Raw genomic sequence first — 25,483 nt, forward strand, 5'->3', positions numbered from 1 at the left:
ATGGCCTTGTCCACTTCCTCAGGAGTGACAAGCTGGAACTCACTCCAAGAAATCGGATCAAGGCCCACTCTCAGCATCTCTGCAGGTACTGTCCAAGTGGAGTCCAGGTCCGTCCGAATCTGAGCAATTTTGTCCGACAGAAACTGACCAAATTCCTCGGCTCTTCCCTGCAAGGGTTCACCCGCATCCCTCCCTTTCAGGAGGGAGCGGGTTATCCTAAACAGGGCAGCCAGGAGGGATTCTGAGGACGCAATGAGAGCGGAGAAATGCGTACATTTTGCCACCTGAATCGCCACTAGATAAGTCCTAATAAAGGCTCTTAATTGTGTTCGGTCAGATTCGGATTTACTGGCCCTCCAGCATCGCTCTAGGTGTCTCTTTTGGCGCTTCATCTCCCGGAGTTCCTCGGTAAACCAAGGGGCCCTCCTGGATCCACTGCCGCGGAGAGGCCGCGAAGGCGCAATCCAATCAAGTGCCCCAGCCGCCGCTCTGTTCCAAGCAGCGACCAAGGACTCTGTCAGATTGTGGGCAAGGGAGTCGGGTATCTCCCCAAGCTCCGTCTGAAATCTCAAGGGATCCATCAGGCATCTGGGGCGGAACCATTTAATTGGTTCCACCTCCCTGCAGTGGGGGAGTAGTTTCTGAAAATTAAGCCTCAGTAGGAAGTGATCTGACCACGACAAGGGCAAGGTCTTTGTGCCCTTCAGTTTCAGATCACATCTCCACTGCCCCGAGAGAAACACAAGGTCAAGAGTGTGTCCCGCTGTATGAGTTGGACCCTGAATTACCTGGGTCAAGTCCATGGCTGTCATGGAAGCCATGAACTCCTGCGCCCCATCAGAGCGTTCGCTGAGAGATGGCAGGTTAAAGTCCCCCAGTACTATAAGTCTGGAGAACTCAACCGCCAGTCCGGCTACTGACTCCAGGAGCGAAGGCAGGGCTGTTGTAACGCAGCTGGGAGGTAGGTACGTTAACAACAAGGCCACTTTACCCCCAAGGTCCAGCTTCACCAGAAGGGACTCACACCCGACAGTCTCCGGAGCAGGGATCCCACGAGGTGCTAATGATTTCCGGATGACAACTGCCACTCCCCCACCCCTTTCCTGGTGTCGTGATTGGTGCAGCACCTGAAACCCTTCTGGGCACATTTCTGAGAGGGGGACTCCTCCGCCCAGCCAGGTTTCAGTAATACATGCCAGGTCTGCCCCCTCGTCTAATATTAAGTCCCGGATGAGGGGAGCTTTCTGAATCACAGACCTGGCATTTAGCAGCAACAACCTGAGACCAGGGCCCTGACATCTCTTGCCACCTGGTCCTTGGGTTGAGTTTTCAGGGCCGGAACGATGGATCACTGTAACATAGCGAGCCCTCCTTCCCTGGTAATGGCCAGCCCTGAAACTCCCGTCGCACCTGCCTCTCCCAAACATGACCGGGATGCTCCGGCCCGTCACCGTAGACCCTTCCTCCCCTCCCACGACCCCCGTTCGCCCCAGCAGGCCATTTGTATCATACACTCTGGGACGAGAGGCGAATCCGGGCCCCTATCCACTTCTGCCTCTGCACTCAGTGGAGGGGGCTCCAGGCCGCACTCTCATTCCCCTCATGCATACCGGCCAGACATTCTCCGCATGCATACCCCACTAATAATAAAATATTAAAATATACAATAATACAAGATAAAAAATTTAACTTAAAAACACGTGGGAACATTCTCTCATCCATACATACATACATTCACTCCTTCACTCAGCAAACTAGATGGACGCAGTTCTTAAACCGCCAAGCGGTTGGCGCAGTTTTGAAATAAATAAAGTTAGTAATAATGTAAGAGAGGAAAGTCTTTGCGCTCTGAATCTTCTCCTCTGCAGAGTCCAGTAGAAAGAATAAGGCTCTAAAGTTTGAAGTGGAGGGGGGGTTGATGCCGGTCAGAGGGGAGGGGGACAGGCTCCCTACCCACGTCCTCTTTGTCCTCCGCTTTCTCTTTCTGCGGAGATTGTAAGCACAGAGTGGCATGCAGGACTCTCGGCGAAGGTGGAGGTCTGAGATCTCCATGGCTGCAGCAACAGCAGCCGGAGTGGTGAGGGGGGAAGCCCTTGTGTCCGCGTTGTTGATTTAGGGTCGAACCAGAAAGCAGAGAGGAAGTAGAAGAGGGAGGGAGGGAGGGGTCGTGCCAGAAACCAAATAATGGTGATGAAAAAGGCAACAGACGGTTGATCTCACGCGTCCCAGTTCTCTCCGAAATGGTGGCCCTAGGGGCGAAGGCAAGGGTGGGAACAGTCGAAGGGTGAAAACAGTTGGGGAGCAGTGTCGTGGCAGCAACAATAGCAGCGGGAGCCAGAAGGCTGGCCACGGTGACCAGAAAGCCGGGATTTCAACAGTCGGTCCGCAGCAATGATGGTAAGAGTCAGAAAAGGCCGCAATGGAAGGGGTGTGTGTGCTTGGGTTAGCAGCAGCGACGGCAAGAAGGCCAGTCGCACAGACCCATAGCACAACGATGTCAGACTCACCAACCCCCTGGGTGGCAGTGTAGTTCAACGGCGTCTCACCAACGAAAGCAGCTGAAATTGCTGTTAGCTGGAGGATTGCCGCCCGTCAGCTGGGAGGGGGCACCCGAAGGGCGCTCAATACCACTCGGCACCACCAGAAACCGTCCAGAGCCACCAGGGCAGCGCCCTTCCAGGTAGAATGGCACCCTGCAAACGAAAGCAAGGCTGCGGAGATCCGAGCTTGAGCCAAAATCGTCGCCAGCTGGAGGACCGCCATCCGCGGGGGGGAGGCGCCGCCCCAAAGGCTGCCCGACACCACCCGACACGGCCGAAGACCGCCCAGAGCCGCCTGGGCAGCACCTCTCCAGATAATCAGTCCTCCGAGATCCTCATAGTTTCTTCTCACCCAGGTTCCACTTTTTAACAGGTCTGGCGTTCGGCAGAGGCTCAATCTTAGTAGATTCGTCTCTCTTCCAGTCTGAGCAACAAGCTCAGGCAGCTATCTTCCCTGCGCAGGTGCACAACCTTTGAGTATTCTCCCACTGGATCCGAGGACCTTGATGGAAATTACCATATTGTCTGTCAGTATGTAACACCCCTCCCCTCTTAGTTGGGATGATCCAGCTGGTTATGTACTCACGCAGGTAGGCGGATTTTCTAGTGACTCTCTCTGGCCTGTGCAGTTCAGTCGGTGCTGAAACTTTGGTCAGGTCAGATGGACCATTTGTCTCTCTGGATTCACCTGGTGGAAGCTCCTTGAACTTTCCACAAGGCGCAGCTGGAGTTTCTGGAGCCGGTTCGCTTGGAACCCTCTGCGGCTCTGTAAGTTCACCACATAAGTAACCCGGTATCTTCAGGCTTGAGTAGTCTGTGGAAGGAGTGAATTTGGGCTCTTTTTGGGTAGGGCTTTGGCTAACTTGTGCAGGAGTTACCTCTGGGTGCCTAAGATTGGAGTTGGAGATGTGGCCTCGGAGTTGGTCAATGTGCTGCCTCCAAATTCTACCATCTTCAAGCTCCAACTCGTAGGAGTGAGGTCTGGTGATTCCTGTAACCATGGCAGGAATCCAGAGAGCTCCTTCCAGCGTAGTTGTGGGCGTAAACTCGATCCCCTACTCTAAAGTGTCTAAGTTTGCCAGTCGAATCTGGTGGTGTCACGGCAGAGTAGTTTGGGTGTAGCCAGTCTCAGGGCGATCTTAGCCGGTGACCCATCAGAAGCTCGGCGGGACTTCTTCCAGTGGTTGCACTTGGAGTGATGTGCTGGTAAAGGAGGAACTGGTCTATCCATGTTTGCCAATCTCTCGGCCCCATCCTGAATAGGGCTTCTTTTGCAGATCGCACCATTCTCTCTACCTGTCCATTATTGACCAGATGGAAGGGAGCGACCAGGGCATGCCTGATTCCCTGAGAAGCTAAATAAGTCTCAAATTGCATGGCTGTAAATTGGGGCCCGTTGTCCAAGACTAAGGCATTGGACAGGCTGTGAGTGGAGAAAAGTCTTGATGACTGCTTCTGTTGTGGTAACAGTCATAAGGACTATCTCTAGCCACTTCAAGTAGGCGTCCATAACTACCATGAAGACTTGGCCATGAACAGGGCCAGCAAAGTCAATGTGCACCCTTGACCAGGGTGACTGAGGCCATTCCCATTCCTTAGCAGACACCTCTGGGGGAACTGGTCTGGACTCTTGGTATGCTGTGCAGGTAGCCACCCCTCTTCAATCTCCCCATCCATGTTAGGTCACCACACGTAACTCCTTGCCAAAGCTTTCATCCAGACAATTCCCGGATGCCCTATGTGAAAGGCCTCCAATACTGCAACTCACAGTTTGGTTGGAACAATGACCCACCGGGCAGTAGCTGTAGGCACGAGGAAAATAGTCCAACGAGTCATTCGTGGTGACAGCGATGCTGGAGTTGGTCAATCTCCAGCCAGTAGCCCCAAAAGCAGCTTATGGTCCGTGATGATTTCAAAGTCATGGCCGTACAGGTACTCGTGGAACTTTGATGCTAGCTACCGCAGCCAGAGCCTCGCGGTCCAGTTGGTTTTGACACGGCTTCCATGTCTCTCACCTTGGTGGTCTTGGGTGTGTGGTCTGGACGGTCGGCTGCTTTGGTGCTGCAGGGAATTTGCTTTGGCAGACCCTAATGATGTGCCCCTTATGGTCGCAACGTTGGCAAATGGCATCTCAGAAACAGCAGGCAGATTGCTGGTGGTTGTCCCCGCAGCCAGCACAAGATGGGAAATGGGTTTCGAATTTCCACACCAATTCTTTCTTCTCTGTGTGCATGCGGTAGACCTCGTCCTCGCTGTCAGAGAGTCCTTGCTCAGCAGTCTCGCAATGGACTTCAATGGTCTTGCATGCACTTTGGGGGCTGTTCGGCCTCTGCAGTATTTCCGTCAACTTGGTCGATGACTTGATAGCCCGGGATTCGTCCAGGGCAATTTGAACAGTGAGGTTTGTCTTTGTGAGCAACCTCCTCTGAAAATGAATGTTCCGAACACCGCAAATGATTCTGTCCAGCAACAGTTCATCTAAGTCCCTAAATTCACAGTAAGTTTATGGTTTTATTATTTATAGGCCGCCCTTTTCCCTGAGGGGACTCAGGGCGGCTTACAATATATAGGGAGGGGAGTACAAGACAGTAAGACATAAAACAATACATAAGTAAAAATAGTACACAACATTCATCATTCGGGTGGGGACGGATTACGATCTTTATCCCCAGGCCTGACGGGATAGCCAGGTCTTGAGGGCTGTGCGGAAGGTCTGGACGGTGGTGAGGGTACGAATCTCCACGGGGAGATCGTTCCAAAGGGTCGGAGCTACTACTGAAAAGGCTCTCCTCCGTGTAGTTGCCAGTCGAAACTGACTGGTGGATTGAAGTGACAACTATGTACAATCCAGCAAAGATTCTGTCTGGCATTAGCCCTTTTATAGGGAGCTGTCAGGCGTCTTAACCAATCACCTTTGAGTATTTCCCCAACAGATCAGAGGACCTTGGTGGAAACTACCATACTGTCTGTCAGTATGTAACATAAACAATATCTCAACCAAGGAACTTCAAACCAACAAGCTAATAGTAAACATCAGCCTAATGAAGGAACCACTAAGACCACTCCCACCAATACTGACAGGCAAGCTAGTAATATATAAACAGAGAACAAATCTCCCTCCCTTCTACCACTGATGATGTTACCGAGCTGGGTAATAAAATGTCTGCAAGACAACAAGCAAGCTCAGAGAGCACCAAGGAGTACACAACCTTAACACTATCAACCATACATTTTAACAATTTAAACAGACTCAAGCTGGAATGGGAGAAGTCTTTTACTTTAGTAAAAGAATTATCAGATATATGTATGTAGCCTTTTTTCAGCTCTGAGAGTATAAATGATGATAGGGAATGAGAATTAATAAGAAAGTCATGGCTTTTGCTAAAACGCATGCTAATATTATCCAGAAACAGAGAATGGTTAATATTCTCTTTACATTTATTGACTAATTTATAATGAACATATTTACCTGAGTCGGACCAGAACCCCAGTACCTTGAAAAAAAATACTCAGTTTACAAAAACATTGAAAAAATTCTAGTGAAAACAGACAGTACTATTTTCAATTCAGAACAGTGGATAACAAAGCCCAAATTCACAAATATACATTCTCATAAGTACTATTAACATTTATATGTTATCTTTTAACATTTATCACAATTCATTCAAAAATATAATTGGGGTCGCTTTCCTGCTACCCCATACATCCATCTTATTTTACAACAACCCTACTTCTTCCATCCTCCCAACTGCCCTTCTCTACCTTCTTCTTTCTCCTCTCCTTTCTCTTTTCTTCTTCCCCTCCCTCTCCACCACTCCTCTCTTCTTCCCGTGTCTACCCTCTCTTCTACCCTTATTACCCCTCCCTTTCTTCCACTCCTTTTCCCTTCTTTCCCTCTTCTTTCTCCCTCCTTCCATTGTTGTATTTACTTATTTTCTTCTTCACTCTGATGGATTTTTGGGGTGGAATTCAAGCAAACCTACTTCCATATTTACATAAAAATAAATCCCCTCTTTCACATTTTATTTTCATTGTAATAGTTCCACATATATCATATCTTAATTGTATATTTGTGTATTAATACTTTTCTGTTTTTCCCTACCATAAAAACGCATGCCAGCCCAGTTGCATATCTTGTCTCTCCAAAGACAATAACCTTAAATTTCTCAGTAAAATCCATTCTTTTATCCAAGTTAATGCTGCTGCTTGGTAATATAACTCCCAATTTGGTAGTCCAAACCTACCTTTAATTTTTGAATCTTATAACATTTTTATATTAATTCTTGCTTTTTTTCCTTGCCAAATATATTTCCACATTATTTTATTCAATTTTTCAAAGTACTTTTTCTCAAGTTTTATTGGTATTGTTTGAAGTAGAAATAAAATTCTTAGTAATATATTCATCTTAATTACCACTCTCCTTCCCATTAATGATATCTGCAAGTTCTTCCATTTCTCCACATCTATTTCAATTTGATTTTTCAGTTTATAATAATTATCCTCCTTGATAGTTATGCATCTAGAAGTCAGCTGTATACCCAAATATTTCACTTTCTTCACTATTTGGATATCTAATTTCCCCATTATTTGCCTTTTCTATTTTTTTGTTATATTTTTCACTAACATTTTTGTTTTATCTTTATTAATTTTCAATCTTGCTACTTCTCCATATTCTTCTATTTGTTCAAGTGACTTTGGACCTGTTTCTACTGGATATTACATAATAAACACTAAATTGTTTGCAAATGCTTGTAATTTATATTCTTTTTTCTTAATCTTCATTCCTTTTATTTCTTTATCCTGCCTTATTTTTCTGTTCAGAATCTCTAATATCAAATATAAATAATAGCGGGCATCCTTTCCTAATAGGCACTTTTTCAGTCATGTCACCATTTACAATCACCTTTGCCGATTGTTCTTCATAGATAGTTTTAACCATATTTATAAACCCCTTCTCAAAATACATCATTTGTAATTGCATTATCATAAATTCCCAGTTCACATTGTCAAATACTTTCTGTGTATCCAAAAATAGCAATGCCACTTGCTTCTCCGGATGTGCTTCATAATATTCTAAAGTATTCAATATAATACACTTTAATGGGATAAAGGTACAAGACAGGGTTGCCCCCTATCACCATTATTGTTTATTATAATCTTGGAGTTATTGCTGAATAAAATATGGGGGTCAGAAGAATTACAGGGAATTAAGATTAGGCACCACGAATATAGATTACGAGCATTTGCGGGAGACTTGGTTATAACTTTAACCCAACCAGGGAAATCTACTAAGGTCTTAATGAATATGATTAATCAATATGGCCAAGTATCTGGGTTTAAAATAAATCTAGGGAAAACAAAGATGTTAGTTAAAAATATGAACACTGATCAAAGGGAAGAATTAGAAAGAATAACAAGATGTGAGATAGTTAAAAAGGTTAAATACTTAGGAGTTTATATTACAACTTCAAATGGGAAGCTATATAAATATAATTATGAACCATTATGGCATAAAATACAGGTAGAGATGAAATATTGGGAAAAACTACAATTGTCTTTGTTGGGAAGGATAGCAGCAGTGAAAATGAATGTCTTGTCTAGTTCTTATTTCTTTTTCAAATGATACCAATATTTTAAAAAGATGCAAACTTGCTTGAATGGCAGAAGGGTATTAACAAATTCGTTTGGGCAGGGAAGAAACCGAGAATAAAATTTAAAATAATGCAAGACGTACATGAGAGAGGAGGCCTAAAAATGCCAAATTTAAAACTATACTATGAAGCAGTAGTTTTATCAATAATCAGTGACTGGATTAATTCAACAGAGGATAGAATACTTAACATTGAAGGGCATGATTTGGTATATGGTTGGCATGCTTATCTGATATATGACAAGAAAGTGGATAAGAATTTCAAAAATCATATTTTAAGGAATGCTCTATTGCATGTCTGGAAAAAATATCAACATAAATTAAATGATACGATATCTATGTGGGTAATTCCCAGACATGCAATAGAGAATATAAGTATAGCACATAAACAGGATGTAACTACATATAGACAGCTTCTTACTATGGAAAGAGGTGTATTACAGCTAAAACCCTTGAATGTACTAAAAGAGGAAAAGGTAATCCAAACATGGTTTCAGTATGGACAGTTACAGGCCAGGTGGAAAAAAGATCAGAAAATTGGTATTACGCAAAATGAGGACAATCTACTAAAACAAATTAGGGATCAAAGTCAAATGCATATAAAAAGGTTATATTAGTAGAAATGGATTCTGAAACAGAATTAGTTAAAGACTGTATGATAAAGTGGCCACAAAATTTTGAAGAACCAATAATGCTGGATACATGGGAAAAGATATAGGTAAGAAATGTAAAATTCACGCAAGCCCAAAATCTGAGAGAGAATTTTTACACGATGTTTTATAGATGGCACCTGGATCCTAAAAAATTGGCTTGCATGTATCCGAATTTGCAACCTAAATGCTGGACATGTGATTGTGTTGATGCTACATATTACCATATATGGTGGACTTGTAAAAAGGTTACAGCATTCTGGATAAACAGATGGTGGATTATGCAAAATATTTTTAAAAAGTGGATAAAGTTTACCCCTCAGTTATTCTTGTTAGGTATAACTACTGATTGTACTGTTATAGAGACTAACTTGATTTTGAACCTAACAACGGCAGCAAGACTGTTGGTGGCGCAATATTGGAAGAAGAAAGATTTGCCTACTATTCAAGAATGGACATTAAAAGTAAAAAACTTAGCAGAAATGACTAAAATATCAGCATATCTCAAGGATCACTCAGATGAGAAATATAAACTGGAGTGGAGAAGATGGATTGATTATATTCAAAATAAATATGGGACTAAGAAATTCCAGATAGCTTATGATTGAAAAAGCGAGGAATGATATAATCTGTTTAGAGTTAGCTTAACAAAAGAGTAGTTAAAGCACAAATGAAAGATACTAAGTTTCTTTTAGATTTAGAATATGATTGTTAAAGATTTATACCATGTATTTGCTCTGGGAACTTGGGGGGGGGGAGGCTGGGGGGATGGGTTTGGGTGGAGAGGGTAGGGGAAGGGAAGTAAATATTTGTAAAAGCTTTTTAAAATGTTAAATAAAAAAACAAATGAAAAGAAATAATTAATTCAGCCTTTAAATCTTTCCTTAAATACATAACTATACAATTTTTCTTCTCCGGAGCAGATGCCACAAAATGTATTCCCAATCTTGCATTCATCAAATATTTCTAGTCATTTGTTCTAATATGTGTTTCTTGAAACAAATTACATCATTTTTGAATTGTTTCAAATGGTGAAATATTTTTTTCCCTTTTTTGTGGTGGATTTAAGCCATTAACATTCCAGGTTAAAATTTTAATTGTCATCTTTGACCCCCTGAAGCTTTTTAAGAGCCACCTGGAAATCCTGCTGGAATTTCTTCTTTGGTCTGGCTACCCCCATAGCTTCTGTATTTGTGTTTGTAGTTTCCTGGATTGTTGTCTGAGCTTGTTGCATCTTTAATTCTTGTTCTTTACGTTTGGTTGCCGCTCGAGTTTGTCTTTGTTCCATAACTCCTTCTGTCTCCTCAAGCAATTCCAGGGCTTGAGCAGCACCCGCTTGTACCTGGATATCTTCCTGTCTAGCCTCCCCTGCTTCTTTTTTTCTTCTGGATCCTGGAGATGCTGGGTATCCAGCCTTTAGTACATTACTGTAAAAATCTCTTGCCTTCCAAACTGAATTAAGACGATAGCTTTCTCCTAAATAATTCACCACCAATCCGGCTGGAACCTCCTATCTGTACTGTATCTGGCGATTTCTAAGTTCGTCCACTAGGAATGCATAGTCCTTTCTGGATCTCAACATTTTAGGGGGAATTTCCTTCAATACTACCACCTCCTGACCTGCTACCTGTAATTTGTTTTTATAAGTCGCTTGTAATATTCCATTCCTTGTTTTCCTGGTGACAAAATAGATTACAATATCTCTTGGTAGTTGTCTCTGTCTAGCAATCCATGAATTAACACAGTAAATTTTGTCAAGCTACCAATCATATTCTGCCTTGGGTTCGCCAATTAGTTGAGCAAAGGCTTCTGCAAAAATCTCTTTCAAATTTTCTTGGCTATTTTCTTTCAGGCCTCTTATTCTCAAAGCAAATTCCATCACTCTATATTGTATCATTGTAACTTCTGCCTCTGACTTTTCGATCTTGATTTGAGCCTCATCAACTTTGTTCTCCAAATTCACATTAGACTGATTAATTTCTTCCACCCTATCCTCCAGTGATGTTACATAACCAAGCAAACCCTTAAATGCATCCACTATGTCTTCTCTTATTTGTTGATTGCGAGTTTGGATTAAATCCTTAATTTCAGACATTTCATCAGATAAATCTTTAAAAGCAGTTGTAATTTTTCCTTCCAAAACAGAGGCTTGTTCCTTTAAAGCCCCTTGGAGGGCTTCAAGTGTCAAAGTTTGTGTGTCCGCTGGGGGTAATAGGGACTGCAATTTGTGTGTCTGGGCTGGGAAACTTCTAGCGCTCTTAGAAGCACTTAGTTTTGTTTGCTTTGAAGCCATTTCCAAATATTCAAATCACATTTTTCAGCAACCAAATTACTGAGTCCAAAGAGTCCACCTAATCCCCAGATTTGTTAAATCTTATAGCTTGTTAGTAAACCAATGCTGTTTTGTTTACTCTTGAGCTCTTGGTTCTTTTAACAACATTAACAAGCACTTAACAAATACTTAGCTTTTTAAGTTTCACTTTCACCACATCCTTTGATGTTCTGGCACCATCTTCCCCTTTGTTCCCCTTAATCTTCACAGAAGGAAGTGATACTACATCAGAGTTAAGGTTTGTACTTGCAATTGTAATCACTCATGTCTTTGCTCTGCTGCATCTTATTCAAATGTAGATTAAAACGTTGATTGCAGGGATGGTCCTGGCGTTTTGTTTCTGCTGCAACAGAAGCGTCACTCGAAGCGGAGCAATGTCGGGCTGCTGGGAAGTTCTCACCCTTCGAGCCCCAGAATTGCTCCTGGGGCTCTAGGGGAGCTCTACCCTTGCCCGGCTGCTCACCTCCCTCTCTTTTCCCAAGGGGAGAGTTTTCAAGCCGCTAGACAGCTGATTTATGCTGTTCTAGCAGCTTAATGTGATCACGGGGCTGGCACTCCCAAAGGAGCGTCCTTCAACGCTACGGTGTCACCGGAAGTCAGTTAAAAATCTTAAGATACACAGAAAAAGAGTTAATGAAGGGGATAGATATTCAGATAGTCAAGAAACTTAAATACCTATGTAGGAAGGTAGCACCCATCCCCCTCCTAGAAAAATGAAATATTTTAGGAAATATTAAAAGGGCAGAATATTTCCCCTAAAAGGAAGGCAGAAACTCATCCCCCACCACCTTTGTTAATGGGCCATTAAGGCCTGGGCCAGTCTATTCTACATAACAAAGATTCAAGAAGAGCCATGATAGGAATTGACCAAAGCCTACATCATCACCCAGCAAGGCTCAACCAAGCCTGGGACACAGACAACCTATAAAGTTACCCATGCATGGCCCTATGGGAGTCTGACAACCAAACAGAATACAAGCTCAAATTCAAAGCCCAACATAGCCCAACAGAGGGCATAAAACCCAGGCATTCTCAGCATCTATTCCCTTTTTCTTTTGCCAGGATCTCAAATCATGTGATCCGATTCACCATTAAACCATCTTTCTAAGCAGTCTCCATGTTTCCAGTGTCTTTCTTCCCACTTGGAATTGAACCCAGAGGGACATTTCTTCCAACACCTAAGAATCTAATTAACAGCAAGATGTGCAACCATTAAAGAAGATAATTATTATAAACTGACTCAACAAATTAAAACAGACTTGGAGAAGTGGAAAACTTTGCAATTGTCACTGACAGGAAGAATAGCTACTATAAAAATGAATATCTTACTGAGACTATTCTATCTATTTTAAACAATACTGATAAAGCTGGGGGAAAATACTTTGAAGAATTAAATAAAACAATATTGAGATTTATTTGGCAAGGGGAAAAGGCAAGGATAAATTTGAAAATGCTGCAAGATTCTAAAAACAGAGAGGGCTTTGGGCTTCCAGATTGGGAGTTGTATTATCAGGCTTTGGTACTTAAATGGGTGAAGGAATGAATTGGTTTGAGGCACAAAAGACTCTTTACTTTGGAGGGATATGACCTCCAACTGGGTTGGCATGCCTTTTTATGGTATGGGAAAAATAAATTACATAGTTATTTCCAAAGACATTACATCAGAAATGCATGATTATCAGTATGGATAAAAATTAAAGAACAACACTATTTAAAAATACCAGTCTGGTTTTCCACAATGGAGGCACTGATTCACGCAAAAGTAATTACTATGAAAACATTATCAGATACTAAGACATCTTGAATGAAAAGGGTGAACTTAAAACTAAGCAAGAACTGAGTAGTCAAGGGATTGACATAGCATGATGGCCACAAGTGCAGATACAATCTCGATATGAGAAGGATGCTAAAACGTATGGCTTTTATAAAGAATTAACAGAATTAGATCAAATACTAACAGGGCCAGATGAAAAGCTAATAAAGAAAATATGTAGCTAGTTATTAAATATCAAGATGGAAGACGAGCAAGTAAAGGAGATAATGAAAGTATGGGCTAAAAATTTTGCTTATCCAATAGAATTAGATAAATGGCAGAAACTGTGGGATAGAAATTATAAATTGACAATGTCAACTGTATATAAAGAACATCTCAAGGTTGGCAAATATGTTTAAGGATATGTTAAACATATTTAACATGTCAAATGTTAAACATTGGAAATGCCATCAGATACATGTTCATATTATCCTATGTGGTGGACAGGCCCAAAACCAAAAAAAAATGCATACATGGTTGGAAAAAAATGGTAAAGCAACATACTGATTTAAAACCAGAAAAATTATTGTTGGACGTTTTCCTGGATAAGTATAACAAGGGGAATATGTATTTGATTTTACATGTATTGACTGCAGACAGAATTGTATTTGCACAACAATGGAAAAGTGGCATGGGAAGATAAGGCAATACATGGCCAGTACTTTAAAAAAACAGGTAAAGCAGATGATATCCTGACAATGGCTAAGAGCAGGAATATTGAAGAAAGAGACAGAGGACTGTACAAGTCAAGTCTTAAGAACAATGGCATACAAAGTCAGATATAAGAAGACAGCAACAGTTAGTAATTACTACCTCTGCAAGGGTGCTAAAGAAACAGTGGATCACCTAGTTAACTGCTGCAAGAATATTACACAAATCTTGTTGTTGACTACAAACAAGTTCACAAAGATTGTTGTTGACTATAAACAACAACATAATAAAATAACAAAAATGGTGCTGGGAAATCTGCAAGAAATACTATTTGCTTGCAACTAAGAACTAACGGGACCACAAAATAACAATTAGTAGAAAACAAAGAAATTAAAGTGGTCTGGGACTTTGCAAACGTTTCACTTCTCATCCAAGAAAGGGGATTAGAAACTGAGATTTGCAGATTTATTGTGCTTTAAAAGGGTTTACCACAGTTATAAGAGCAAGGTAACTGATCTTGTTGATTCCCAGCACTCAAACTCATAGAAAGTCAACATCTGCCTATCTCAAGTTCTTGGGAAATAATTGATACATGGATAAAAATGGCAAATCCAGTCCAAACCTCTGGCTGGTCATGTGACAAGCCATAATGATAATGCCACAATAAAGAAGGAAGATTATATCAATTGACTGATAAGGAACAATCATCAAGAGCACATGGTGAATATGGTGAACTCCCATCCTCACCTTATCCAGAGATTCCAAATAACCAGTCTACTCACAGTTCCTTGGTTTTTCTTGTGGTCGATGGCTCTGGTTTCACAAAGCCATATTCTATTCACCATACCCCCCTCGAGGTCCTCCCAAATGTGCTTTTTCAAAAGGCAACTGGACTTCCTTTGTTTTTTCCTGAAGGCATTTCACTTCTCATCCAAGAAGCTTCTTCAATTCAGACTGAATGGAGGAAAATTGAAGGATTTATATTCCTTGCAGTCATTTGGACATTAGCACTCTCTGGGAGACATTGAGACCACTTGGAGGCTTATCTGTCGAGCCCAAATTTGACATGTGTAGCTATTTTATTTAGCTCTCTGTTATACTCATTTATTCCTTTTTCTTTCTTTCAATCCTTTAAGGGGGTTTTCGGGCTCGCCACATTCTTAAGGTGGGGGGAAGGAGGAAACAGATAGTGAACATTGGTTTGGCTACGTGACCTTCTTTCCTGTGGCAACAGAGGCTGCTCCTGCTGAGAACGGAAGGTGGAGTTTGAAGACACCGGACAATATGGATTGAGTGTTTATTGGAGAACGTGACTTTTGAGGGATGTTTCTAATTTACAATATTATGTGGTGTAATTCCGGTTTGTGTCGGATCCAGAATTACAACAGACTTTGCCAATTTGATGTCTATCTGAACAAAAAGAAATTTGTTTTCGAAGATGGACTTTGCGCATTTCTTTTTTGAATGAGTTTCATCACTTGGAAACCTGACATTATCTGTACCCTCAGGGTCACCTGAACACTGCAAATGCACGTGGAACCTTCTTGGACCTGTTGAAAGGACTGTGTTGTAAACAAGAGATAAGTGGCATTGTATCCCTCCCCCGCAGTTGAGAGGAGGCTGTTCAATTTTAATGTAGATGTTTCACCAAACCAATGGTCTTCTCTGTCCAGAATGTGTACTTTGCTATGTTCAAAAGAGCGACCCATGTCTTTCAAATACTGATGGACTGCTGTATCTTATCCTAAAGGTTTACTCTATGTTGTGCATGTGTTTGTGAAATGGTTGTTTTGTTTCTCCAATATATAGATCTGCACATATTTCACTGTGTTGTACAATTTGTGTCTAGGTGTTTTATCCTTGGGTTGGACAAGCTTCTGCCTTAATGTATTTTGGGGCTTAAAGGGTGAGTATATGTTGTGTTGGTTGAAAATGTTCCAGAGTTTTTCAAATATTCCTACAGCGTATGGAATGACAACTTTGTTTCATTTGTTTTCCCTTCTTGTCTGTTATGGAGGACCTCCTGTTGGGTATTTTTTTGGATTTGATGAAAGCCGAGTTGGGATAACAGGAATTCTGAGGGTTTCCTTGATATGTTTTAATTCATTTTCTTTTCCATCTTTGCTAGTAGGCAAACTTTCAGCCTGGTGTTGGAGGCTTCCTATTACTCCCATTTTATGTTCTAGTGGGTAGTGAGAATAAAAATGTAAATATTGATCTGTGTGGGGAAGTTTTCTGTAAACTTCAATGTTAAGGTTTCTGCACAGTCCAGAAAGGCCATATTATTTTCCTTAACATCTTCCTGAGTGAACTTAATATATCTGTCCACAGAGTTGGTGTGTTGGGTGAAGGATTCCATTTCCTATGTTTTAATCTTGACCCAAGTATTGTCGACATAGCTATTCCAGTGCGTGGGTGAAATTCCTATGAAGTTGTTTAGGACTTTGGTTCCTACCTCTCTATGTAGAGATCAGCCATAATGGGGAACACAATTGAACACAGTTATTTTGCCACTACTGTGACAGCTTCAGTTGTTGGAATGCAGGTGAAGAGTGAAGTCACATCATAAGAAACCATAGTCTTGTCTGGATCCAGTTTTAGTTTCAAAGCCTTGCTGACAATTTTTTTTGAATGAACTAATGATTAATTATGTTAGAAATAAAAGGAAGGAATATAAAGCTGATTTATTTGATCAATGTTAAAATATTTTTCTTGCAATGTTCTGGCAACACTTTTTGCTGATACCAGGATTGAAAATGTGATGTTTTATAAATTTGCTTACAAATATGGATGAACAGATATCTGTTTAATTTTATGGGATGGATAGTATTAAATGTATTTGTATTTGTTGTAAGGAAGGTTGGAAGTTATTTCTTCATACCTTTCTTTTTCTTTATTATGTTTTTTCTTTTCCTTTTTTTCTCTTTTCCTGCAGTTCTTTCTATTCTATGCTCTTTTTCTAAGTTTAGCGTGTATTCATTTGTATTACTAAAATTAAAATTCTTAATAAAATATATTTTAAAAACTCAAAAGCATTGAAAAGAAATATATTGCAATATTTGGAAAATAAATAAAAAATTGAACTGAAAACAGTTGTAAATATTTTAATTCTTTTGCCATCTGCAGAAAATTTGACAGCATAGACTAATAAATGAATGCCAACTGACTTGGCCTTCATGTGCTGTGTTCATAATAAGGGAGGCAAGAGAAATCCATATATTGAAGTGTATATAAAAGTATGTGTTGTTTTTAATCTACAAATGCTTTCTACTATCCAACAGAATTTTATAAATAATGTAAAGCATACAAACACGATATTGTAGAATTTCTTTCTAAAAACAAACGTAATTAAATATTTAAGAAATTATACATTATTAAAGTGTTTTCTAAGTGGTACGAAGATTCTAATTGTGCATTTGTGTATGTGGGTCTGTGCGACTGTGTGTGTCCATATATGAATTTTATTTATTAAATATATAATGTAAATATCTAAGAAGAGTTTAAAGTCCATATTTTGAAAACATATTTAATTAAAATGTTTGTTGAATTTGCTACTATTAAAATTGTTTTTGTAATATATTCAGAAGTGTTCTACAATAATAAGTGCATGTGCGCTTATTTGGAAACGGAATCCATGAAGCAGTGAAAGCTTTGAAATTGGTAGCTGAGAATTTATTATAGAAAAGAAGAAAGGTGATTGCAGAATTCATTGAAGGGGACTCCCAAAGCATCAAGACTTTGGAAAGAAACTAAAGACCCAGTAGAAAATTGCTGGGTTCCGGGAGGTGAGCAACTGAAGGCTCCATAAGAGGAACTGTGATTGAGTTTTGAAGCAATAGCTTCAACTATGTCAGAGTGGTTGAGGCAACAGTGATGCCAAGCAACCTGGGGACAAGATATTAAGAGACAATGACTGGCTTGTTTAACCAATGATAAATGGAATTATCAACATAGGAACCAATTCTCCTACCAACAGCAGAGAAAGCATAGCAAGCAGAGAGACAAATAGCAATCCTGTTTGGCAGTAAATTCGAAAAAAGGGAGCCCACTTGTTGAGACATTGCAAAGGTAACGTCTGGCAATAAGAAGAAGATACAGAGAAGCTCTCTATTTCTGTCTCTGCATATATACACCAGCAACCTGTTAGTAGTGTTTATTTCTAGAGGAAATGAGCAAGAAAGAGAAAAGCTAATTAGTATATTCCAATGGTAAGATGACCCAGAAGAGGGCAAGCCTGCAACCCATTTAGCTTTCTGTAAAGAAAGAAAAAAAAACAGAAATTCTCATTTTGATCCTCTTGTCAACTCTCTAGAGAAAAATGGCCTCTCATGAAGGGAGGGAGAGCTAGAGAAATTTCTGCTTCTCACAGAAAGGCTCTGGGGAGACATCCAAGGTCAAACCACCTGGTTAAACAATGCCAGATGCTGTATTGAAAGATGTCCAGAGGGTAAACTGAAAACTAGAGATCTAACTAGAAAAGAAAGGACCATGAAAGAAGACAAAATCTTTCCTTTATCATACTTTTTGTTAAGCCTAGAAAGGCACTTCTATAAATTTTAAACAAATACATGAAAATGAAAAAATGTATGTAAATATATATATATATATATATATATATATATATATATATATATATATATATATATATATATATATATATATATATATATATATATATATATATATATATATATATATATAGCTTTAGCTGATGAGAGCTAAAATAGCTTGAAATAGATCTATACTAGTCTTTATTTATTTATCAGCACAAATAAAACACTAATATAACAAAGGCAACAGTAAAAATATTGGGTTTTTGTCGTGATGGACTCTTGTGACGAGCCGATTGACAGATAATGGAAGCAGTTAGCTTCCTCCCATAATTGGGGCTTACCAGGGGTTGTGACATTAAATATATACCTTCTTCCCTGGCTTCAGCTGATAAGGAGGAGACCTGTGGCTTAATGGCTAAGACGTTTGCCTAAGAAGCAATACAGCACAGGTTTGAATCCCAGCAAGTGTATGGCTAGCTGATAAGAGCTAAAATAGCTTGAAATAGATCTATACTAGTCTCCCTTTATTTATTTATCAGCACAAATAAAACACACACACACACACACACACACACACACACACACATATACATACATACATACATACATACATACATACATACATACATACATACATACAATGGTAGTTAGCAGCACTAATTCAATTCCCCTAGTGACAGAAATAATTTATTGGACTATTATGGGAATGGTTAAGATTTCTTTCAATGGTTTCAATTAATCCTAAATAGGAAATTTATATTATCACTCATCCCACTCATGTTTTCCCCCCTATTCAATCTTGTCTGATTTCTTGGAGACTGTCAGGAGAGGTCACTGTAATTTTCTTGGCAAGATTTTTCAGGTTTGACATTTGTCTCGTTCCTGGGGATGGGAGAAAGTGACTGGCCCAATCACTTAGTTGGCCTTGTGGCCAAGGTGGAAACCCAACTCCTGGTTTCTAGCCTAATGCCATGGACCATTATGAAAAGATTTCTTTCAGCGTTTTCAGTTAGTCCTAAATACCAAATTTATACTACTACTCATAAGTACTACATAACATCTATAAACATAAATCTGATTTAGGCTGCAAAGAAAAAGTATTAAGTATGTTATCTTGAAATGATTTGATTCTTAAGCAGTCTGTTGAAATCAGCATATTTGCTGATGGCTAAGAAATATAGTTGCAGAACTCTAGATTCAAAACAGCAGCCATAGTTGAAGATATTTAAATAGAAAGAAGTGCAAATGTGTGGGTATTTTTTACCTGTTGTCTTCTTGATCAATATACCATAAGAAACAATTCATGTCTACATTGACATATAAGTAGCGTTCCTCATCATCAGCGGACTATAAAAGGAAAAATATGGATTATTTCTTTTTTTCATAGTATCAGAGTTATATAAGAAGTTTCTTATGCCTAGCTACGGATATAGTTTTACACATTTGTAAAAATAACTGAATTGAATGAAGGTATAAATTACAAAACAATTCTTGCATATGATGCAAAACTTGAAGAAGTGACCAATCACAAGGAAAATTCAAAAAGTCTTGATAAGCTAGAATATATAACCAAAACAAACCAGAAAACAATATAAGGTTTATACTAAATATGGGGAAGAGTTCCTTTGGGAGCAAAATATCTGAAAATATTCTAAATTTCTTAAAACATAACATGTTGGTTAGAAATCAGCAGTTGCTAGTGCAATCCACTGAGGAATAATAATTCTGTTTCTTATTGTGTTAATATGGTCATAATCAGAGGGATGGCTGGTGGCTTGAGGACACTCCCTTAACCTTGTTAATCTTTCAGCCTTGGGAATTTTTAAATTTGATTCCTGTCTGCCTGTATCTTCTGGGTGTCTGCGGCTTTCCGTAAGGCCTTCTTCACAGCTTCCCACACCCCTGGCTATGTATATATCCATTCTTTTGGGTTGAGGAGGGTAGGGAGTTCTCGCAGGTACTCAGGTATGGGAGAAAAATCTAATCCAATGCACTACCCTAAAAGGGGTAAAGCCAGTAGTGCTGTGGATGGAATTATTGAACGTCACTTCCGCAAATGGCAGTTCTATCCAATTGGTCTGCTGATAGGTGACATAGCACCTAAGATACCTTTCTACAATGATGTTGGCTCTCTCTGATGCCCCGTTAGTACTTAGATGGAAAGCTGAGTTTAACCCTGAGATGACTCTATCATCTGGATAAACTCCATATGGCTGTGAACTGTACCCCCCATTCTAAATGATCCTCCGCGGCACCTTGTGAAAGTAATAAATATGCTGCAGGAATAGTTTACCCAATCTTCGTGCTGGCGGTAACCCAGAGCAGGGTATAAAATGGGCCTGTTTAGAAAATAAATCAATGACCGTCCATATGACTGTGTGGCCATTGCTCTCCGACAGCTCAACAATAAACTCCAGGCCTATCTCTTCCCATGGCCAGGTGGGTTTGGCTACCGACTGCAAGAGGCCAGGGAGTTACCCTGTGCAGGGTTTGGTAGTTTCGTAGATCGGACAGCTTCTGACATTAGTCCTCTATTTTTTTAAAAAGATTTTTATTAACAAACATGTAAAATACACACACACAAAATTTAGACGTACACCACATTTATACAATACAATACGAACAGGAACTTCCTGTTCTTTATAATAGCAATTATAAATCGATACTGCTCACTTTATATTATTTCCTCTTGTATTATATTTCATTTGGATTTCACCATTCTTAACCCTCTCATTTTACTCATAACTATTATTTTTTGAGTTTTGTTATACTCCTTCATTGATTTTTGTTTCTTTCCTCCATCCACCTATACCATTTATCCCATATCTGGTAGAATTCTGGTTCTTCTTTTCCCTGGATTTTTTTAGTTAGTTTGTCCATTTCGACATAGTCCATAACCTTTCTTATTATTTCACCTTTGCTTGAAATTAATTTGTTTTCCCATTTTTGGGCAAAGGCAATCCTTGCTGCCATAATTATATGTAGTATTAAATACTGGATTTCTTTTTTGTATTTCGCAGACATTATTCCTAATAAAAAAACTTCAGGTTTCCATTCTATTTTAACCTGTTATTGCCTCGAGGCAATTTTTGATCCTTTTCCAAAAAATTTTAGCCTCCTCACAGGTCCACCATAAATGGTAATATGTTCCGTATATTGATTCACATTTCCAACATTTTGGGGAGGTATTTATTAAGATTTTAGCTAAACTTGTTGGTGCCAGGTGCCATCTGTAAAACATTTCGTACTGGTTTTCCTTGTTTGCAACTGATAGTGTCATTTTTAAGTTTATTCCCCAAAATTTTTCCCATTTGTATAATTCAATATTATAGCCAAAGTTCTGCGCCCATTTTATCATTTGTTCTTTCACAATTTCCTCTTCCATTTTATACTTCAGGAGGAATTTATATATTCTCCCTATCATCTTTCTATCTGAGCTTTGAATTGTGTTTCGACGTCATATAATTTAGTATCTTTATTGTATTTAGTTTTGATTTGGAGGTAAGTTAGCCAGTCAACTTTCATGTTCTGATCTGCCAATTCTTCAATTGTTTTTAAATTTCCCTGTCTATCAATTAAGTCTCTGTATCTTAGGATTTTGTTCAAATCTATAAAATTTGGATGAGTCATCCTTTCTGTCGGTGATAGCCAATTCAGGATTTTCATATAGTGGATTTTGAGATTTTGAGATAAAGTAGAATAAAATATGGATTAAAAATATAAGAATGAAGACATAGCATAACAGGGATAGTTAGAAGTTTGCTTAAAGGAAGTGTCACCATTCACTAACCACAAGATGTTCTACCCAACGTCCCTATGTCAAAACCTATGTCAAAAGTCCAAATCACCAAGGTTCAATTAAAGTTCGTTAATGACACGTAATCCATACCTGTAACAAAAGAAGAAGTAAGACCCCATCTCCTTATAAGGCTTTCTCCTCAAGGTAACCACTAAGAAATGAGTTAAGTGTTTCCGTGTTACGCTTCCTTTGAGAATATATAAGAATGCGTGCTTCGATAATGAAGGTTGTTCAGAACTTGCAATGCTAGCCATAGGCTAGCTTTCTGAACCTGGCTGTCAAATAAACTTTTCCTGTATTCTGAGAAGTCTAAAACCTGTCATTTTCTGCAACAATTCTGGCGACCGCGGCAGAACTTAGAGCGATATTTCACTGAGGACGGAATGGACCGACCGGTGCCCCATCGAGGCCATCTCGCCTGTCTTCAGGTGCCAACAGAGACCTTTCCCTGGAAGAGGGCTGATGACCTCTCTTGGGCATCCAGAGGACACCACCAATGCAAGAATCTGACCAGGGTCAAGACAAGTTAATAAAAATTACGTCGGCTAAGAAAGAAATCGCCTGCAGGCAAGTATCAAAACAATTTTAGATCCCCTTGGTTAGGAGTGGAAGAGGGAGGCCCGATCACTCCCCTGAGCCCAGGATAGTGTCCCTTCGTAATGGAACCGGCATATCCTAATGAGGGTCTAGATTTGTGTGGGAGGTTAATCTGCTGCAGTTCCTGTTTGGTGACTGTGAGCTCCGGGGCCACAGGTCAGCAGAAAGTGTGTTAGAAATAGAACATGGGAGGGGGGGCATTCCTCGAACGCCCCTCCAATACATATTGAAAAATACTTTCAGAAAGTTTTTAGTAAAGTCTCTAATCGGTAGTTAGAGATACATATGCTGTTGTTAATCAGGTTGCTGCAGCCTGTCTCAGTTGTGAAAAAAAACAACCCAAAGTCAGGATGGAAACTTCCTTTGGAAGTCCTTCTACAGGGCTCCCAGGTGCTGTGTGGCAAATAGATTACCCCACAATATTCCCAGAAATTGGGATTTAGAGATCTCTTGGTTTTGTGTGTACTAAAAGACATTGTGCCAAGATTTGGGGTGCCTTTCTGTAGGGCCTCAGATTCTGGCCACGATCAGATGAATCAAGAGCCCCACCCAGATGCAAATGATGTGTTAATGAAAGTCTCCATACATCTTGATCTTTAAAAATATGCCAGCACGGGCTGGGAGATCAAGACAGAAGAGTTTGGATCTTTAAAAATTAGCCAGCGCCGCTGGCAGATCCAAATTAGAAATGGAATACCCCAGGGCAGACAGAGGTACTAACAATCTAGTGCTTAAGGAGAGATAGAACATCGGGCATAACTTCGAGCAAAAGTAAGAAATTTAGCTGGTAATAAAAAGGCAAAGCCTATTGAATGGGAAGACCTAGGTAATTGGATTTGATTAATTTGATGTACTGTCTGTTGAAATTCTTGGGTGTGTAAGTCTCTGTGCCCCCTCAAGGTAATTGAAACTAAGATGTCTCCAATCCAAAAGGACACGAGAAAGTTTTCATCCTTGTAGCTATTGTGTGTTTAAATGATTTTACCTGTTCATTTTGTTCCTGAAGCATGTAACCCATACTTCACAGCTCAGGTGACACAAACTGTTTCATAGGCTTTTGGAATTAAGTGGAAACTTCATGTTGTCTATTCCCCACAGAGTAGTGGTGTTGAAAAATTTAAAGATTTGATTTAATGACAAAACCAACTAATAGGAGACAATTTAGTTGTAGCAGGGTATTGTAGAATATGGATACCGAATTTTGCCCTTCTAGCCAAACCACCGTATGAATCCACAAAAGAGACATAGATAAGAAAGTCTCAGCGAAACATTTAGTTCCTGTGCTGTTTTAGCTTGCATGTTTGTCTTTGTTGATGTGTTTAAGTGTTTAAAAAGAGAAAGAGAGTGTGTGTCTCTGACATCAGTGCCCTACACCTGTGTAGCCTTAACATGAAGTGGTTGACACTGAAGGGGTAGGAAACCCAGGGAGAAAAAAAGTGGAATCAGATATTGGTTGGAATGAACAAACAGTCCCATTAGGTGGGGCCAGGAGGAAGAAAACCAAAAAGGTTACCGAAGGGACAGATCAAGTGGACCACAAACCTAGTCCAAAGGAGCAGTTGAGACAAAAACTCAAATTGCCCCTAAGGGAAATTTTATTGTCAGAAGCTAAGGGGGAGCTACGTAAGGTGTGGATATATGCTCCATTCTCAATGGCTGATTTATATAATTGGAAAAATCAAATTCCTGCTTATAGAGAAAACCCAGATGAGATTCATGTCCTTTTTGCATCCATTTTTCGGAACTCACCAGTCTGCTTGAGCTGACATACAAAGTCTGATGGAAATTTTATTAACGCCAGAGAAAAGAAGGCTGGTGAAGGTAACCATGAATAAGCCTTTGCAGAAGGATCATGAAAAGATCCAGACTAACCATGAATAAGACTTTGCAGAAGGATCATGAAAAGATCCAGACTGGACATTGAATTGAATTGAATTGAATTTATTATATTTCTATGCCGCCCTATTCCCAGAAAGGACTCAGGGCAGCTCACAACCCAAGTTGGGGGGGGGGGGAGGGATACAAATGGGGAAAAAAAAGACATGAACAAAACAATACCACAATTTAAAAACACTCAACAGCCACACCATTCGAGCGGGGACAGGAACTCATCAGCCCCAGGCCTATCGGAACAGCCAGGTTTTAAGGGCTTTGCGGAAAGCCTGGAGGGTGGTGAGGGTCCGAATCTCCATAGGGAGCTTGTTCAAGAGGGCCGGAGCAGCCACAGAGAAGGGCCTCCTCCGGGTGGTCGCCAGTCAACATTGGCCAGTGGATGGAATTTGGAGGAGGCCTAATCTGTGGGATCTAATCGGTCTGTTGGAGGTAATTGGCAGCAGGCGGTCTCTCAAGTACCCAGGTCCAATACCATGAAGGGCTTTATAAGTGACGACTATCGCCTTGAAGCGTATCCGAAGACCTATAGGCAGCCAGTGCAGCTCGCGGAGGATAGGTATAACGTGGGTGTACCGGGGTGCACCCACAATCGTTCGCGCGGCTGCATTCTGGACAAGCTGAAGTCTCCAAATGCTCTTCAAGGGCTGCCCCATGTAGAGCACACTGCAGTAGTCCAGTCTTGAGGTCACAAGGGCACGAGTGACTGTTGCGAGAGCCTCCCGGTTCAGGTAGGGACGCAATTGGTGCACCAGGCGAACCTGGGCAAATGCCCCCCTGGTCACAGCCGACAAATGATGTTCAAAAGTCAGCTGTGGGTCCAGGAGGACTCCCAAATTGCGAACCCTGTCTAAGGGGCGTACTGTTTGAGCCCCCAGCCTGAGAGATGGAATACTTGGCCAATTGGTGGGAGGGAAACACACCAGCCACTCGGTCTTATCAGGATTGAGCGCAAGCTTGTTAACCCCCATGCAGACCTTAACAGCCTCAAGGCACTGACACATCACG

General features: G+C 40.4%; 1 protein-coding gene and 1 pseudogene across 1 annotated transcript in view; both read right to left on the minus strand.

The window, feature by feature from the left end:
• CATSPERE (catsper channel auxiliary subunit epsilon) overlaps positions 1–25,483 on the minus strand; it is a 146,100-nt gene that overhangs the window by 89,672 nt on the left and 30,945 nt on the right. The window contains exons 4-5 of the mRNA XM_087718006.1: positions 19,454–19,536; positions 6,010–6,034 (exon numbers count right to left, since the gene is read on the minus strand). Coding sequence (XP_087574132.1) covers positions 6,010–6,034; positions 19,454–19,536 — 108 coding nt within the window. The remainder of the gene's footprint in view (positions 1–6,009; positions 6,035–19,453; positions 19,537–25,483) is intronic.
• LOC148044995 (uncharacterized) lies at positions 9,761–10,935 on the minus strand (annotated as a pseudogene).

This window comes from Thamnophis sirtalis, unplaced genomic scaffold (genome assembly GCF_051295495.1).
Source record: "Thamnophis sirtalis isolate CommonGarterSnake01/CBP01778 unplaced genomic scaffold, rThaSir2_p1.2 scaffold_6, whole genome shotgun sequence".
Classification (NCBI taxonomy): Eukaryota; Metazoa; Chordata; class Lepidosauria; order Squamata; family Natricidae; genus Thamnophis; species Thamnophis sirtalis.